General features: G+C 34.9%; 3 protein-coding genes across 4 annotated transcripts; 2 read left to right on the top strand and 1 right to left on the bottom strand.

Annotated features, from left to right (window-relative positions):
• Positions 1–3: 3 nt before the first annotated feature.
• Positions 4–3,589, bottom strand: LOC112752062 (uncharacterized). The gene has a single exon (XM_029292762.2). It carries the CDS (start codon positions 3,172–3,174, stop codon positions 184–186), a length of 2,991 nt encoding a protein of 996 aa, XP_029148595.1. The 5' UTR covers positions 3,175–3,589; the 3' UTR covers positions 4–183.
• Positions 3,590–5,416: 1,827 nt separating this feature from the next.
• On the top strand, positions 5,417–9,388 carry LOC112752064 (WPP domain-interacting protein 2). Of its 2 annotated transcripts, none has more exons than XM_025801444.3 (3): positions 5,417–5,568; positions 5,829–6,857; positions 8,363–9,388. In XM_025801444.3, exons 2-3 carry the CDS (start codon positions 5,855–5,857, stop codon positions 9,103–9,105), a joined length of 1,746 nt encoding a protein of 581 aa, XP_025657229.1. In that variant the 5' UTR covers positions 5,417–5,568; positions 5,829–5,854; the 3' UTR covers positions 9,106–9,388. The 2 variants fall into 2 exon arrangements, with proteins under 2 accessions (XP_025657229.1, XP_025657230.1); XM_025801445.3 differs by having other exon boundaries at positions 5,440–5,568; positions 5,776–6,857.
• Positions 9,389–10,161: 773 nt separating this feature from the next.
• LOC112752065 (uncharacterized) lies at positions 10,162–12,052 on the top strand. Its single transcript, XM_072228678.1, has 2 exons — positions 10,162–10,905; positions 10,955–12,052. The coding sequence occupies exons 1-2, from the start codon at positions 10,581–10,583 to the stop codon at positions 11,707–11,709; spliced, it is 1,080 nt and encodes a 359-aa protein (XP_072084779.1). The 5' UTR covers positions 10,162–10,580; the 3' UTR covers positions 11,710–12,052.
• Positions 12,053–16,385: the final 4,333 nt, after the last annotated feature.

Here is a 16,385-nt window from a genome sequence, read left to right as displayed (position 1 = left end):
GTGTTTTCTCCAAAATCAGCTTTATTGGTACTTATATCAAGTTTAGCAGTAGAATAACAAAATTGGAACAGAAGTGCAGCAACATACTAAGATATCTAGTAAAATTCTGATTGGTGTATGACCACCGAAATTACAGTAAGGACATTGACACATGAGAATTGACAAGTCCACTAGAAGTGATTCTTATATCTTGGTCCTCATTCTCACTAATCTTGCCAATGTGTCTTGAGCAGCCAAGGTCTGTGCATGGTTATGGCCGAGCATCACAGTTCTGATGCTGATGCATGTTCTGCATAGCTCCTTGCCACTGTCTAGATGGCCCCCTCTTGCAAGCAACTTTGCTCTTGTCTCCAGCAATGTTGCCTTCAACAACGTCACATCCTGCCACACATATTCATCCACTTTTTGGCTTCTTTGCAGCATCCTCCTCTTCCAACAAATCGAATCATGGGACCAATCTTGGATTTGAGACACAAACGACTTCTCAACCTCCTCCAATGCATTGGTGCACACCTTCAAGAGCTCCAAAGCTGAATTGCACCTTGAGAAAGTGGTAAATGCCTGGATTGCCAGGGGCAGAGCTGTTCTTTTGATATACAGAACCAGGTCAATTGCTTTTAGCTGCACAATCGGCGGCTCCGATTTGAATCCAAACACAAGGAATGCTGATGACCACAGATGACCTGAGTTTACATGGTTACCCATTTTTCTTACTCCTTCAAGTGCAGCCTTGGCATATTGCAAACCGCCTCTGCTTTTGGCGAATGCCTGTGTTATGGGATGGAACTGGAGCCAACAACATCCATCATGTTGGTTAGCCATTCGAGCCAGTCCCATTTTCACTAGAAGCATTGCTGAGTCTTCATCATTTTTCCATGTCCGTGATGATAAACAACCTGATGTTAGGCTCAGAATTTTGGTCCACTTCTGGAGATGCTTTTCAACAGCAGGAATACTCTTTGCTGCATTGACCAAAAGACTTGCTGAAATGGGAGCAGGAGAAAACCAACCGCCAACAAGAAGCATTCTCATTGCTAGCAGCTTCCCTTTTGCTTTTGTTTTCTCCAAGGTTCCTACACAGAAAAGGAGGCTCTTCATGAGGAAAGGATTGCTTTTGCACCATTGCTCTTCTGCAATGCTCATATAGCATGAGTTTGAATCTCCACTTAGTGGCATTTGGTTAATGGCCTCAAACAGTGCAGAGGGGGAAATTGCAAGTTCAGATAACATCGAACCAATCACCCACAAACCAAAGCTCGACCGTCCAAGCTTCTCATTGAATTTTTCAAGGAATTCTACCTCATCTGCTGGATACTCCCTCCTTTTTCTTCCTTTTATCAGAATCATTGCTTCGGATAATGGCAGTGGTGGAAGCTGAATAGTATCGTAGCTGTTAACTTTGGACAGCCTTGTAGTAATGATCACATGAGTCCCTCCTGTGTTTCTTGGTATCAAGTCATATATATCTTTTCCTTCCCACCATTCCTCCTCAGTCTCAAGATTGTCTATTATTAGCAAGTAAGGTGTCTCACCAAACAATTCCCTCTTGATCCTCTTGAATGCTTCTAATTCTTGCTCCTCAAAGCTGCGAATTCGACCCCTTTCCATCTCAGAATCAGCACCAACATCCAAGCCCAAATTGAGGGACAAGTTCAATATGTTCTGCCTGAGATACCGAGCTTCACCACCAACCCACAACACCATTTTGTATCTCTGGTGATATCTGTGAGAATATTCCAGTGCCAACTCAGATTTCCCTATACCAGAAACTCCGGTGATGCAAATCACACTACTACACAAGCTTTTGAAGTTTCCACTCTTTGACTTCTTATGCTTCAACCTCTTCAATGAATTGTTTCCTATGAGTGGTTCAACCCAAGCCTCTAAGGTTGGTTCTTTGCTCTTCCCCATCTCTAGACTAATATATCTCCTACCTTTGCGCATAACCGGTTCACTTTCCTCGTCTGCAAGGCCTTCAGATTGTCCACTTCCACTAGCTTCTCCTTTGATGAATGGCATACAATGATCTTGGACTTGTTCCACACAATTCCCCCGTCCGAAAAAGAGACCTTCAATCTCCATAATCTCCTTCTCCCTGCCAACAAAGTATTGGTTCCTTGGAAAAGGTAGATTCTCAAATCCTTGCATATTGTCTCTCTGGTCACCATTCATCCTACCAAGCCTTGCCCTTAAAATACCTGTAGTTTTTGATATACAGCTTCTCCAATTACCATCATGGGCCCCTAGATTGAATTCGTTGCACCTCATGAGTCCATCGATGGCCTCTCTACATTCTTTGTCAATTGAGTTGCAGTTAAGAAGATCCATGATCTCAGCAGGTCCTGTGTCAAACAAGAGAGGAATCAAGTTCTTCTTTTGAGCAAAGAATCTAACCTCCTCCATGCTCAGATGGTTGAGGAAGCTGCCACTTGAGACGACCACCAACCCGAATGACACTGAGCAAATGACTCTATCAGCAATCTCATGGCTCTGGCTATCGGTGTACTTGGCTCTATCAGCAAGCAAGCAATCGATTCCCTGAAGCTCGAGGTCGGACTTGAGCCACTTGCAGAAGCGCAGGAGTTTGGGATTTTGGCCATGGAAGCCAATGTAAACATCACAGCTTCTGAGTTTGGCATTGGAAGCAGGGGAAACAGAGCCTTTTGCAAAGGAAACTCTAGGGACCGGAAATGAGAATGAGATGCGTGGATCAGCTGCTTCAGGGATGGGAACACATGTCACAAACTTGAGATTCGTGTCAGCATTGTCATCGGAAAACTCATACTGATCAGAAGGGGGAGTGTAGGAACTGCTTGGCACGTCTTCTGGGGTCGAAGGATGGGTGGTGGTGGTAGTTGTTGCTGTTGCTGTTGCTGTTGCTGTTGGTGGTGGTGGTTTTTCCAAGTGAGAATCACCTGGGGTTATGGCCCTTGGAGATATATAGGGGGATTGCAAAGCCGAAACAAATGCTGATGAAGGTGGGGACACAAGAGGAGAACCATAAGGTGATGATTCTGTGGAGTTCTTTATGTTTGGTGATGGTAAATTTGAATTCTCTGAAGTCTCTTCACCTTGCTTCTTGCTGCTGCTGCTGCTTGAAATCTTGATTGTTAGCGTGCTAGAGATTGTTGTGGGATTGGTGGCTGAGTTGTGTTCTTCTCTTTCACTTCCCATGAAAGATGGCTAAGAAAGTGCAGTGCTAGATAGAGATAGATCCCTTGTTCTCTCTATTGCTCTTGAGACTGAGGCATTTGAATTAAGTTCATCTCTTCAAGCAGGGGGGCAATTATTTACTGCAAGCACATAAATACTTAAGCACTGTCTCTCTGAGCATAGACCCTACCAAAAGATGAATGCAATGTGAGGAGAGATAGTAAAGACCTCTGCAATCTTCATGTGCTGCACACAGACTCACACTCACACTCCTCGCTAATAATATGAAGCTACAAGACATGCCCTTGATATGATGGTGCTACACTACTTGTCGAAAACCATTCATATTACCTTCATGGCTTCCCTCTCTCTCTCTCTCTCCTTCATAAGAAATTATCAAGTAGTGGTGCAGGGAATCTAACGTGCAGGTTGATTCTCCAAGGTTTGAAATGAACATAAAATAAATGTGACATATAATATTAAAATCACATGAAAGCAAGTATGGTGTCGCATTTCAATACTAATACTAATAAGTAATAATACTTTGCTATAGTTTATTACACTGTCAAGTGTCAAGTGTATGGTGCAATTTCCATTTTGTCTTATGCGCTTGTCTTTGCATTAAAAACATACATTTAATGGGGCTAAAGACTCCACAGATAGTAATTAAGGATGATATTTGAATAATTTTGTTTCACTTTTATTGTATAGTGAATATCATTTAGTAATAATTTAGTGAGATTTAGACATTTAGTACAGCTTTTTAAGAAGTGTATGCACAGTGATAGTGTTGTGTGGAGCATCTATCTGTGCAATCTTCTGACACAAATTTAAATCACTTTGCACCGAAAATTGTACCAAAGACCAGTCCACCTGAACCACACTGTCCAACGATACATGTCACATTCACCAGTGAACCATCCTCTTACTAACTCATTAAACATAACTTTAAAAATATTATGAAAAGAAATAAAATCTTAAAAAGGAGAATTTACAAATCAATTAAAGAGAGGCAGCCCTTAAAGAGAAGGACCAGATGATTCTACATCTTCACAATACAAGATGAGAGATTTAGAAATTTAATATAAAACTACTACACATCTCGTTCCTTCAAATAAACAAATAATAAAGTACCACCATTTTGTCTTGTTCAAAGATCTTTCTCTCCATAACTGCAGTGTTACTGTTATAGTAGTATACGGCTTCACTTAAAGTACCTTTCAACATGTTAGGGGAAAAAAGTGAATAACCTTTTCTTCATGTACTTGTTAATTGGTTGGACAAAATAGAAAAAAGAAGATGGGCTGGTTGGGCCGAAAAGGAAAACAGACCCATCTCCATGGACTGGATTGGATCCGGAGTCTCGTTTACTCCACCTCCAAAAAAATAAACATATAGCGAAGGCAGAAGCATGAAAAAAAAACTAGGAATTTTTTTTTTTTTTTTTACCAAAGATACGAAAACTCGAAATCACAACCTCTTAGATGAATATGGGGAGTTTGTGCCATTTGAGCTATTACTCATTTGCTAGGAGATTAATAAATTGAAAAAGTAATAGTTTAATCAGATTAAACTCTTCTAAAGTGAGAGGTTTATAAAATGGTGTAAACTCAAGTGTAGTCGACTTCACGTGAAGTTGATAACTAAGAGCTATTAAATAAAAATTTAATTAAATCAGTCAAATCATCTAACAACTTTCAACTATCAACTTCACCTGAAATCAACTGCATCTAAGTTTTTCACCTTATAAAATAGACGGTAAGAGTTGAACTTTTGCACATGACATAAATTACAAAATTACCACGGAATGAAGAGAGATACACATAGAAAGAGACAAAGAGTTGATGAATGAGGTGGTGGAGCAGTGGCACATGATATGATGAGAGAGCGGGTTACAACTCCATGTGGCCCACGTTCCCTATCCAATAGTATCTGTCTTTACTCTTTACAATTTGTATTATTATTATTATTATTAGAGAAAAACTCAAAACGGTGTTGACAATTACCTCAAAAGACAACGAAATTTTTGACAAAAAAAAATTTTAACCCGACTATTGACAATTATTTCGAAAAGATAACAAAATTTTTGTACAAAAAAAATCAATGTTATTTTTTTTAGCACAGGAGTTAATCAGTCCCAAAAATAAAGATCAAAAATCGAATTAAATATTTTTTGTCTTGAGAACCTCGTTATCCTTTCGACATAATTGTCAGGTGGGTATTCACTCTTATTATTATTATTATTATTATTATTATTATTATTATTATTATTGTTGTTGTAGTACTGTATGTATATGTATCATTGTAATTTCCATTCGCGTTCTTGATCCCTTTCTCTGCCTATAAAATTGCAAATCCATCAAAGTCCCAAATTTTAGGGTTTCCATGCCCATTGCCAGGGCATCATTTATGAAGGTAATTACTCTAAATCATAGATCGTATTTTCTTTCTCTCTATTACACTCATTCTACCTTTTCATACTCCTTTTTTTTTTCCTTTTTCATTTCTGTCCCAAAAATAAAATCTACTTTTTCTCTTTTGGATATGTGCACTCCTTTTTCATTTCACTCGTTGTATAGTTCGACATATTAATTTGATTTATAGCTTCAATTGCAATTGCAGTTGCAATTGCAATTAATTCATGGGCCTAAATATGGTTTGATCTTTACGATCAGATTTAGCGAAAGGATTGGAATTGGTTATGGATTTGGGAAGTGAATCTGTGGAAGAAAATGAAGTGACTCATGATGGAATTGAGAACGGGACTAAGGATGAAGGTTCCTCTGGATTCGGTGATGGAAATTCTGATGCTAACACTGAGAAAGCGGATCAACCGGGAACGGTTGTCCAAGTGGCTTGTGAAGAAGCTGTGAGTCCCAAAGTGACGCCAACAAAGGGGTTTGGATTGAGGAAATGGAGGAGAATTAAGAGGAACGTTGTTAAGGATCCGAATGTGAGTGTGGATTCAAGTAAAGTGCTCAAGAGGGGCTTGTCTGGCGGTAACAATTTGATTGAAATGCGTGATGTTAAGGAAAAGAGTGATGGGTCTCCAAATATGTTTGAAAATCCTGGGTTGTCTGATGTCTATTCGATACCTGGTTCTAGTCCTGATTCTAGATATGCAGTTGGCTCTGGTTTTGCTGTTGGGACTGATTCGGAGAATAGCGAGGATCGCAGTAGCAAGTCTTCTACGGCAGCTAGTGAGCCTAAGTTGAAGTATGAAAAGAGCCGAAGCAAGAATGTTAATTCAAAGAATTTAGCCAACTTGACTCAACGGGTTCAACAAGGAAATGCAAGGGTCGAAAGCAATAAGAAACCCGGAGGAGGTGGAAAAGTCAAAATGGAAAAGGAAAATTCTGTTTCTAGTGTGGAATCCGATTCAAGAAGCTCCAACTTTAAGCAAAGCTACTTTACAGTTACTAGTAATGGTTATGGAGAACATAGTGGTAGGCCCACTGGTCAGGATGATGGTAATACTAGCGAAGGCGTTCACGCCAATGAACATTTCTCTGGAGGTGTTCAAAGCAGGTGTGGCAACAAAAACATGGGTGAAGATGAAGATCTTTTACAAGAGAATATAGCTACAAATTCGTCTTGGGATGCTACAGAAGAAAAAAGTGTGAACAACCATTCTTCAACCAGTGAAGATCCCTTAATTGGGTCTATAAGTAGCCTTCAGGCTATCCAGGAAGCACTTGAAGAAGGTTTGTCCTCTTTCTTCTTGATAAGTTGAACTTCTTTTTTGGGTGAATCTCTCATGCAACTAGACTGCTGTATTTATTAGTTTTATAATACTCTTTTTTGGGTGAATCTCTTATGCAACTAGACTGCTGTATTTATTAGTTTTATAATTCTCATGAAAACTATGTGAGATAAGATATCAGCTAATTAGCTGTCTTCTTGTCCATTGAATTCTGCTCCTATATTCAAATTACAAGTAAATATAGCTATTAACATTATCGGTACCAGTCCTTGAAATGAATTATAAAGTTGTTTGGTTTGGTTTGGTTTGATCCTCATAACAATTTAAATCTTATGTTTTTAAGTTTTTTATTGGTATGAATTTTGATGCATTGTTAGTATAGCATTGTGTTTGAAACACCATGAGAATTGAATTCATTTTGGAAATGAATTCATTTTGATAGTTTGGAACACAACAACATGAATTTCAATTCTTGCGAGAATTCTAATTCCCACATTGAAGCCTAAACTAAATCAGACCAAAATAGGTCTGTATTGCAATTCCATTCTCATAAGTTTGGCATTCAAAATTGAAATATCAAACATGCCCCTGTCAAATACTTTAATTTTCGAAATATACCCATACCCCCATATCAACTCTTTCTCTCCCTTCCTTGCTTCTTTACCCAAAAACTTCTTTCAGAATATTTGGTTGAATGTTTGTATAAAATTATTAAACTCTGATCGTGCATTAAAATCAATTTTTTTTATTTTGCCAACCAAGCTAGCTTGTTCGGTCATTTTTATTCAACCAGTTCCCTTTGGTTCCATCAGGTCCCTACTTTTGTAGGGACTCATGGCAGAGAGGATTTTCATTCGTGAAAGAAAATTGTATTTCAACTTATAGCAACTGTTGAAGTTTCTTAACGTTATAAACTTTGAAACACTGATTGCAAATTTTTATGATAGTGTTTACATGCTGCCTCCTAAATTGGGTTTGACATTAATCTTAATTAACAATTTTTTGTTTCCTTAGGTCTCACTCCCGCCCCCTCTTTATTTGAACTCCATTTAAGTTTCATCTCTCCCAAAACATTTTTTTATTAATGTAATAATCCAACCGTATTAGATTTGAGACTGTTGTACGCAGGTGTAGTATCTCTGTGTTGGATGATTGATAGAGTGAACAATAGAAAATTAGTCTCTTAAAAGGTTTCTGCTGCTTTCCCCTAGGTTGAGTTTTTTTTTTTTTTTTTTTTTTTTTTTTTTTTTTTTTTTTTTTGGTGAGTTTGCTTGATAATGCTGAAATAGTTGATTGATTTTTTTTTTTTTTTTTTTTTGTGACTAAATAGTTGATTGATTGATTCACATAAGGAACCTTTTTTGAAAAAAGAGAGAATAAATAAATAAAACAAAAACTATTATACTTAAATTCCTTTGTTTTCTGTAGTAGAGGTTTTCTGTGGAAGAACCAAGTTGAAAGCATTATGGCAGTGCTGATAACCAATATATACTTGTATACTTGCAGAAGTCCTGAAATTGAAAGAGATGGAGATTGAAGTTGTCTCACCAGATGATGACTCAACCAAGTGTAGCAGTGCATCTGCTGGCACCACACTTCTTGATGCGGGACTTCATAAGCCATACTTATCTGGTCAATCTGATGCAGCAGAAGCTAAGCAGACTGCTACAAGTTCCTTGGAACTTGAGGTATTGAGCCTGACTCAAAATGTAAATATTTTGGAAAGCAAGTTGGAGGGATTACAGGGCATGCTTGCACTGAAGGATTCCAGGATTGCTGAGCTTGAAAACGCCCTAAATAGTGCTAGGTCTCCTAAGGAAGAATCTTCTAGCACCATTGGTATTTCAGAGGAAAAACGCAGAGAGGAAGAGTGTGAGCTCGAGGGCCTTTTTCTGCAGAAGATTGAAGCTGAAGTTGAATACCTGGCCATCACAAAGGTGATGCAAAACTTGAAGTCCAAGGCAGATTGTCAACGTACATTACTTGAAGAACAAGAAAAGCTCTCTGAAAATCAAGCACAGGTTCTCAACGAGGTGGTAGAGGCAGAGAACAGGGCTTCAGTGTTAAAGAAGAAAGCAGAAGAGTTGGAAAAGGGTGATAGTTTAGTAGTTGAGGAGTCTTTTGTGCTTCAGAAGAGAGTGTGTAAGGTTACATTTTGTCTTTTCGTACAATTCATGTTGTTAGTGTTGTTCTTTTGGGTTTTTGTGTCACAGTTATCTTTCAGTTCTGAGGTGATTGTACCAACATGAGTCAGCAAAGTTAGGTTCAGTTTGTGCATTCTCAGGTTTCTTGCTGATATTTGAATGTAAAATTTCATTGTTATATAAAAAAATAACCCTTCTTTTGAATCTTTTTCTGGGTAGGGTTTTGCTCACCTTGTATTGGTATTATTTGTTCACGGCCATAATTTTTTCATTGTAATTTTTGGTTGAGACATGCGAAAGTGAAATACAGTTGCTATGTAAGAATTTTCTGAGAGGTTTTATGCATTTTAAAATACTTGGTGGATCTATAATATGGTATACTTGTAAATTATAGTCTTATGACATGCATATGCTTGTTGATGATTGAAAGTTGAAACATCCATTGCTTGGGAAACAGCAATTCAACTTTATATTGGAGGATACATTTATGTGATGGCCCCTAGAACTGGAAATAGTTTTCTATTTAACAATAGAGTCAACACTGAATTTATGTAGATGTGTGTAATCTCTGATCTAAAACAAGGGAGCAAGTTACACGTTCTTTGATCACTTTTTAACTTAAGATCTGAATATTTTCTTAATTACTAAATGGAGAAATAATGCAATTTAGAGTGAGTCATACAGCGTTTACAAATAAGAGTTATGTTGAAGGTTTATTACTACTTTTTTATTTTAGGCTGGAAGGCTTATTACTGCTTTATAGAGTGCGTTAATCATACAAAAATAAGAGTTTGTTAACTGAATTGATTTTTGAAGAACATAGAACAAGAGCAGTTAGTTTCAAAACAGGTGGGAACCTCCTTGTCGGATATGATATGACTGAAACACATGATATTAAAAAGCTTTAATTTTGTTGATCCAAAAAAAATGCATGATATTATTTATACACCCAATTTGGTATTTAATTTAGACAATTTAATTTAAAAACATTTCTTTAAAAGAATGTAAAAAGTGTGTGAAAATTATAATACAGTAATACCAGAAAAACAGTAATTTAAAATGATATTATATTCTTATTATATTTAATATTACTCATTTATTATGCTGATAATTACTGAATACAGAATAAGATAACTTTAAATTAATCTAAACTGATTTTTTTGTCATCCAAATATTTTTGTTATAATTTGATTAATGATTATAAAATAAATATCCAAAAAAAAAAAAAAAAACAGCAATTTGAATATGTAAGTGAGAGTTTCCTTAAAGCAGCTTTAATCCCTTGTATAAGCATCTTTCTTTTTATGTTAAGAACCAAGCATTTCTCATCACATATGACATATACAAATACAGGATATACAAAATCTGTGTGTATCTAGCATTATTGGTTTATATGTGAGGTGTCCTCACCATATTTGGTGATAATAAAATCATAAATAAGATGAATGAGACCCTGCACCTGCTAGCACCGTTAAGTGAGTCTCCCAACTACTATATAAAGGGGTCTCTGCTCTCTCTTATATGCATCACTCATCACTCTTCACTCTTCACTCTTCACTCTTCACTCTTCACTACCTAAGATGGCTTCCTCCTTATCTTTTCTAGTGCTGCTCTTTGGAGCTCTGATCCTAAGCCCACAAGGGTTTGCTAGGGTTCCTGCAGTACCTGCTCATGAGTCACCAAATGACACACCATCACCTATTTTTAAATCTCCAAACAACTCCCCATCACCTGTTTTTGAATCACCAAACAAGACACCATCACCTGTTTTCAAGTCTCCAAGTAACTCACCATTGAACAAGGCACCTATTTTTGAGTCGCCAAACAATTCTCCATCACCTGTTTTTGAGTCTCCAAACAAGACACCATCACCTGTTTTTGAGTCACCAAACAAGACACCATCACCTGTTTTCAAGTCACCAAACAAGACACCATCCAAACAAGACACCATCACCTGTTTTCAAGTCACCAAACAAGACACCATCACCTGTTTTTGAGTCTCCAAACAAGACACCATCACCTGTTTATGAATCACCAAACAATTCACCATCACCTGTTTTTGAATCACCAAACAAGACACCATCACCTGTTTTCAAGTCTCCAAGTAACTCACCATCACCTACTTTCAAGTCTCCAAACAACTCTCCATTGAACAAGGCACCTATTTTTGAGTCGCCAAACAAGACACCATCACCTGTTTTTGAGTCTCCAAACAAGACACCATCACCTGTTTTTGAATCACCAAACAATTCACCATCACCTGTTTTTGAGTCACCAAACAAGACACCATCACCTGTTTTCAAATCTCCAAGCAACTCACCATCACCTACTTTTAAGTCTCCAAACAACTCACCATTGAAAAAGGCACCTGTTTTTGAGTCGCCAGACAAAACACCATCACCTGTTTTCAAATCTCCAAGCAACTCACCATCACCTACTTTCAAGTCTCCAAACAACTCACCATTGAATAAGGCACCTATTTTTGAGTCGCCAAACAACACACCGTCACCTGTTTTTGAGTCACCAAACAAAACACCATCACCTGTTTTCAAATCTCCAAGCAACTCGCCCTCACCTGCTTTCAAGTCTCCAAACAACTCACCATTGAATAAGGCACCTGTTTTTGAGTCGCCAAACAAGACACCATCACCTGTTTTTGAGTCACCAAACAACTCACCATTTAAGGCTCCTTATGGCACTCCGAATTAAAGCGAATTGAATGAACCAAGAAGATAATAATATGCATGCAACAAGCTAGGCATAATAATATGTACATATCTGATAATAAATAAGTGGTCTCTCCAGTTTCGTCCTTATCTATTGCATGCATGCATGCTTAGTTTTCTTCTCGTATGTTAATGCTTAAGCAATCAAAGAGACGAGTATTATTATTCTTGGTTACTTCATTTCAATTCTCTCTACAATTCTGTGGCCAAGAACACATAACCATCTCTCTCTCTCTATAGACGTAAGGTCAGTGAAGTTAAGGAGTAAAATATGGTGCTTTGTGTACTCCTAATTTATTATAAATAAAATGATTATGTTGAGATCTTGTTGGTTGATGTTGTTTAATTTATTAGCTACACTATTTCTAAATTCTAACCCCATAAAAATATGTTTGGCGTATGAAAAATGCTACTTATTCTTTGAAATTCAATTTTTAATCATTCTTTTTAAGAATTTGTAATTATTTAATTAATTTAATCAGTTTCGTTAGAGAACTAATTAGGAGGTAACCAATTAAAATCAACTAGTTAAAAAATAGAAGATTTGTTATAAAAAAAAAAATAACTCTCTACTATTCTATATTTTTAAATTTTAAAATAAAAAATATAAAAAATTGGCTTAAATTGATTTATGTTCTATTCTAGTTGACTCTTTAGATTTTTTTTAATTTAAATAATCACTTTTACGTATGAATTATTTAAAAAATAAAAAAAAATTATTTTTTATTTTTTTTCTTCTTTACAAATTGAAGAAAAGACAATATTTAAAAGATATCTAATTATAATAATTTTATTTTATATAGGTTAAGCTAAATATGTAATTTGGATCCCTTATTATTGCGTCCCTGTAGCAAGCAATTAGTTTTTGATAATATTAATTGTAATAATCACACTAAAAATTGAGAGAGACATATTTGGACATAACATAATAATTAGGATGTTTATAGAAATTACGAAAATGTAATATATTAAAATTGATGTTAAAGGAATGCGATATAATTATATAATAAAGAACATGTCAGCATGCAGCATCTTATATATCCAAATTAAAGGATAAGAAAAACAGAAAAGAAAATTGTGTTAAGGAATGTGCTGTGTTTAGATAAAATATTATAAGCTGAAAATTAAGGAAAAAGAAAATTGAAGTAACTAAGCTTGTAGATCGATGTAACAAAAATTAAATTAAAAGGCATTTTGTCATTTATTTTACAGTAACTACGCACAAATATTATTGTACTAAATTGAGTAAATTCTTCTGCAATAACACTAGGTTCTTTTATATAAAGTACTTAATCCAAATGCAATGATTACCTAGATAATTATATCCGGCTTAAGAAATTGTGGCTTATAATGAAGTTTTCAAGATTATAAACTCAGTTGTTAAGAGGAGTACGCGGGCAGCAATTTTTGTGTTTTAATCATTAATTGGCTATTAATAATATTTTTAATGGTGTAAGATTATATTCAATGGTGGGAGATCACTCACTTTTCTTTTGATGGTTAAGTGCTGGCCACAAAACACAAAAGTTGTTGGCCCCTAGACTTTCTCTAATAATTAATTATTAAACAAAAACAATGAATTTTACTTAGTTTTTTAATATTTCTCTTAATGATATATAGAAAAAGAGAAATCAATATTAGGTTCATGCTCCAAAAGTAAATTTTAGTTTTATTTTATTTATTCATTAGGTGATACATATTATTTATTTGATTCAAAATATATATATTGAACTATATATATCTTTTTAGAAAATAATAAATTCAACAATAAAGTGATTATATTTTAACTAAAATCAAAATCTTATTTTAATAATAAATATGCGAGTTTAACAATATTAAATAGGTGCTAATTTATTGCAACGACATGCAATAATTTAATAATTCATTATAGATATTATGACCATGATGAATTGACGACCCTGCATATATATGCATCCAAGTAACAAGGATATAATTTGAGTATCCTATTATGATGATGATGTTTTCTTCCTTTCTTTATTTCTCACTCACTCACTCAAATAATTCATTTTTGGAGCATTCGTTAATTTGGTGGGACAAAGAATCTATGGACCTTAGTGGTCCAACTTTTGGGAAAATTGAATGAGTATACTCGTCTCCTTCCCCGTCTTATCTTTGCTCACTAACAATGGCCACCACCACTGTCAACACCACCAACTTAACATATATAGAGGAAAACAGACCCCGACAGGAATACTATATGGGTTCCCATACTATATATATATATACCACTTCATCAAAATAATTCATTATCATTCTATTTTTAAAATAATTTTTACTATTTTCAATTTTCATCATTTTTTAAAACACTAGTTATTTTCAAGTTTTCAGATTTCTAGAAACATGTCTATCCTATTAGAAAAAAATATTGCCATAAATACAATAAAATAAAAAGAGAACAAAATCTATAAAAAAATACACTTTTTATTTTTAATATGGAGGAGAGGTTGGTGTGTTGCAGCGTTATGAAGAGCACAGGAGTTTTACCTGTATGTGGTGTCAGGAGAGCACAACTCGGACCGAGGGAGTTGGATACAGGAACACGGAGGATCCATTTTCTTTTATACCAACTCACATATTCAAAAAAAAAAAAATTTATACCAATTCGGAAGGTCTGTTTTCTTTGTATTTAAAAAAAAAAAAACATAATCGAAGCGTTCGTTTTTCTTTTATAAAAAAAAGAAAAACTAATCGGTCGGTCCGATTAATTAACCATAAATTTCAAATTTTCTCTCTTTCACAACTTGGACCATCCGATTTGGTAATTTAATTTTTTTTAACAGAATTCGGATGGTCCGATTTTTGCTGTGTCCCACATCCATGTATAGCACCTCATCCTCCATATCAATGCATAACACACACGCATAGCATATCTAAATTTTTTAGCCAAAAAAATACACACATATTCAAAAGAAATTTTTTAAAACTAAGGGATGATTTTATATGCAAAACAAAATTAAAAATTAAAAAAAAAAATTTAGTTTATACTTTAAAAACTAAAATCATACTTAATCCTTTGTATAATTATTTTACGGCCAATAATTTCTTTCTTTAGTTTTTCACAACATTCTTATTAACTTCATTTGATTGGTTAAAGACTAAATTTATCGCAAATTAAAATTATATTTAAAAATTTATCGGCCACAAATAAATTACATGCACACAGCAGGAATTTGAATCTCCGACGGCCAATAACTTATTAACTTGGTGGATAAATTATATATATCATGTACTATTTACAGCATTAGTGTCGGCAGCATTGTTGAGTGCAACATCTAATTATTGCTTGCTTTAAAATTACTGAAGAAGGTGATGCATAGAAGCTACGGTATACACAAATAATAATTCTATTATTATCACACTAATATTGTGATTGCTTTGATGTGTCTGCCTCGTTTGTTGTCGTTGTCCCAAGGTCCCAACCAAAACTTTCAATTGCAAAGTAGAATAAGTGTTAACGTGTAATCACCATATTATCTGTGACCCACCCTAAAATAGCATCGTTCGTTTGCCACAAATGTTGTTACTACTGTTAATAAGTACGGTATGTATAACCATAATGATATTGATATGACCACATATATATGTTCATTCTATGTTTCATTTCTTTTAATTAAAATAAAATAATTGAGATTCTTACACACAAAAGTTTGTATGATTAATAATAAACAGGTGACATCATATATAATAACATGTTTTTATTATGAGCTAGATGTTCATATATATATATATATATATATATATATATGAGTATATGACGTAATATGTTTATACAAATATCTTGAAATCATAGCTAAATAAATATATATTTTATATGGCTTGAAATACACCACCTAGCGACCTGGCCTATTATCCATTAAAGAAAGCTAAGCAAGCAAAACTAGGATGCTGCAACAACGAATTGCACAAACCTCTCTCACCATCTTACCAGTCAACTAATTAACATAAATATAATCGTTCACCTGAAACAACCATCTATATTGATTTCGTGGTTCTTTCTGCAAATGCTTCGTGCTTATTATGGAGACGTCTTTAATATTGAACAGAACACGGTTACAAGCTAACTACACCGTACTCATGCAACACATGCATGTATAAAGTCCATTGCAATTTTTATACGAGAAAGTCTAAGGAGCCAGTAGATTTTGTAATTTTTAGTCATTCCATCAATGATATTTTTAATGGTGTGAGATTGTATCTAATGGTGTAGAATCATTCAATTTTCTCTTGATGGTTAAGTGCTGGCCAGAATTTAACATAGAGGAATGCTAGGGGACAGCAATTTTAGTGTTTTGTAACTATCAATTGGTCATCAATAGTATTTTTAATGGTGTGAGATTACATCTAATGATGGAAGATTACTCACTTTTGTTTTGATGGTTAAATACTGGCCAAAAAATACAAAAATTGCTGGCCCTAAACTTTTCCTTTAACAAAAGTGCTGGCGCTAACACTCCTCTTCTTATACAGCATGCATATATGTGATAGTCGTCAGAACTCCCATAAATTAAAATTTTGATTCATTCTTAATTTTTCTAGAATCATTATTACAGGGAACATCTTTTTGTCTTTTCTTCATTATTATCAATCACAAAATAAGTAGAGATTATTAGAGATAGATAATTGAGCATGAAAAAGATC

Source organism: Arachis hypogaea, chromosome 19, assembly GCF_003086295.3.
Source record: "Arachis hypogaea cultivar Tifrunner chromosome 19, arahy.Tifrunner.gnm2.J5K5, whole genome shotgun sequence".
NCBI lineage: Eukaryota > Viridiplantae > Streptophyta > Magnoliopsida > Fabales > Fabaceae > Arachis > Arachis hypogaea.
This window is presented reverse-complemented; position numbering and strand designations above follow the sequence as displayed.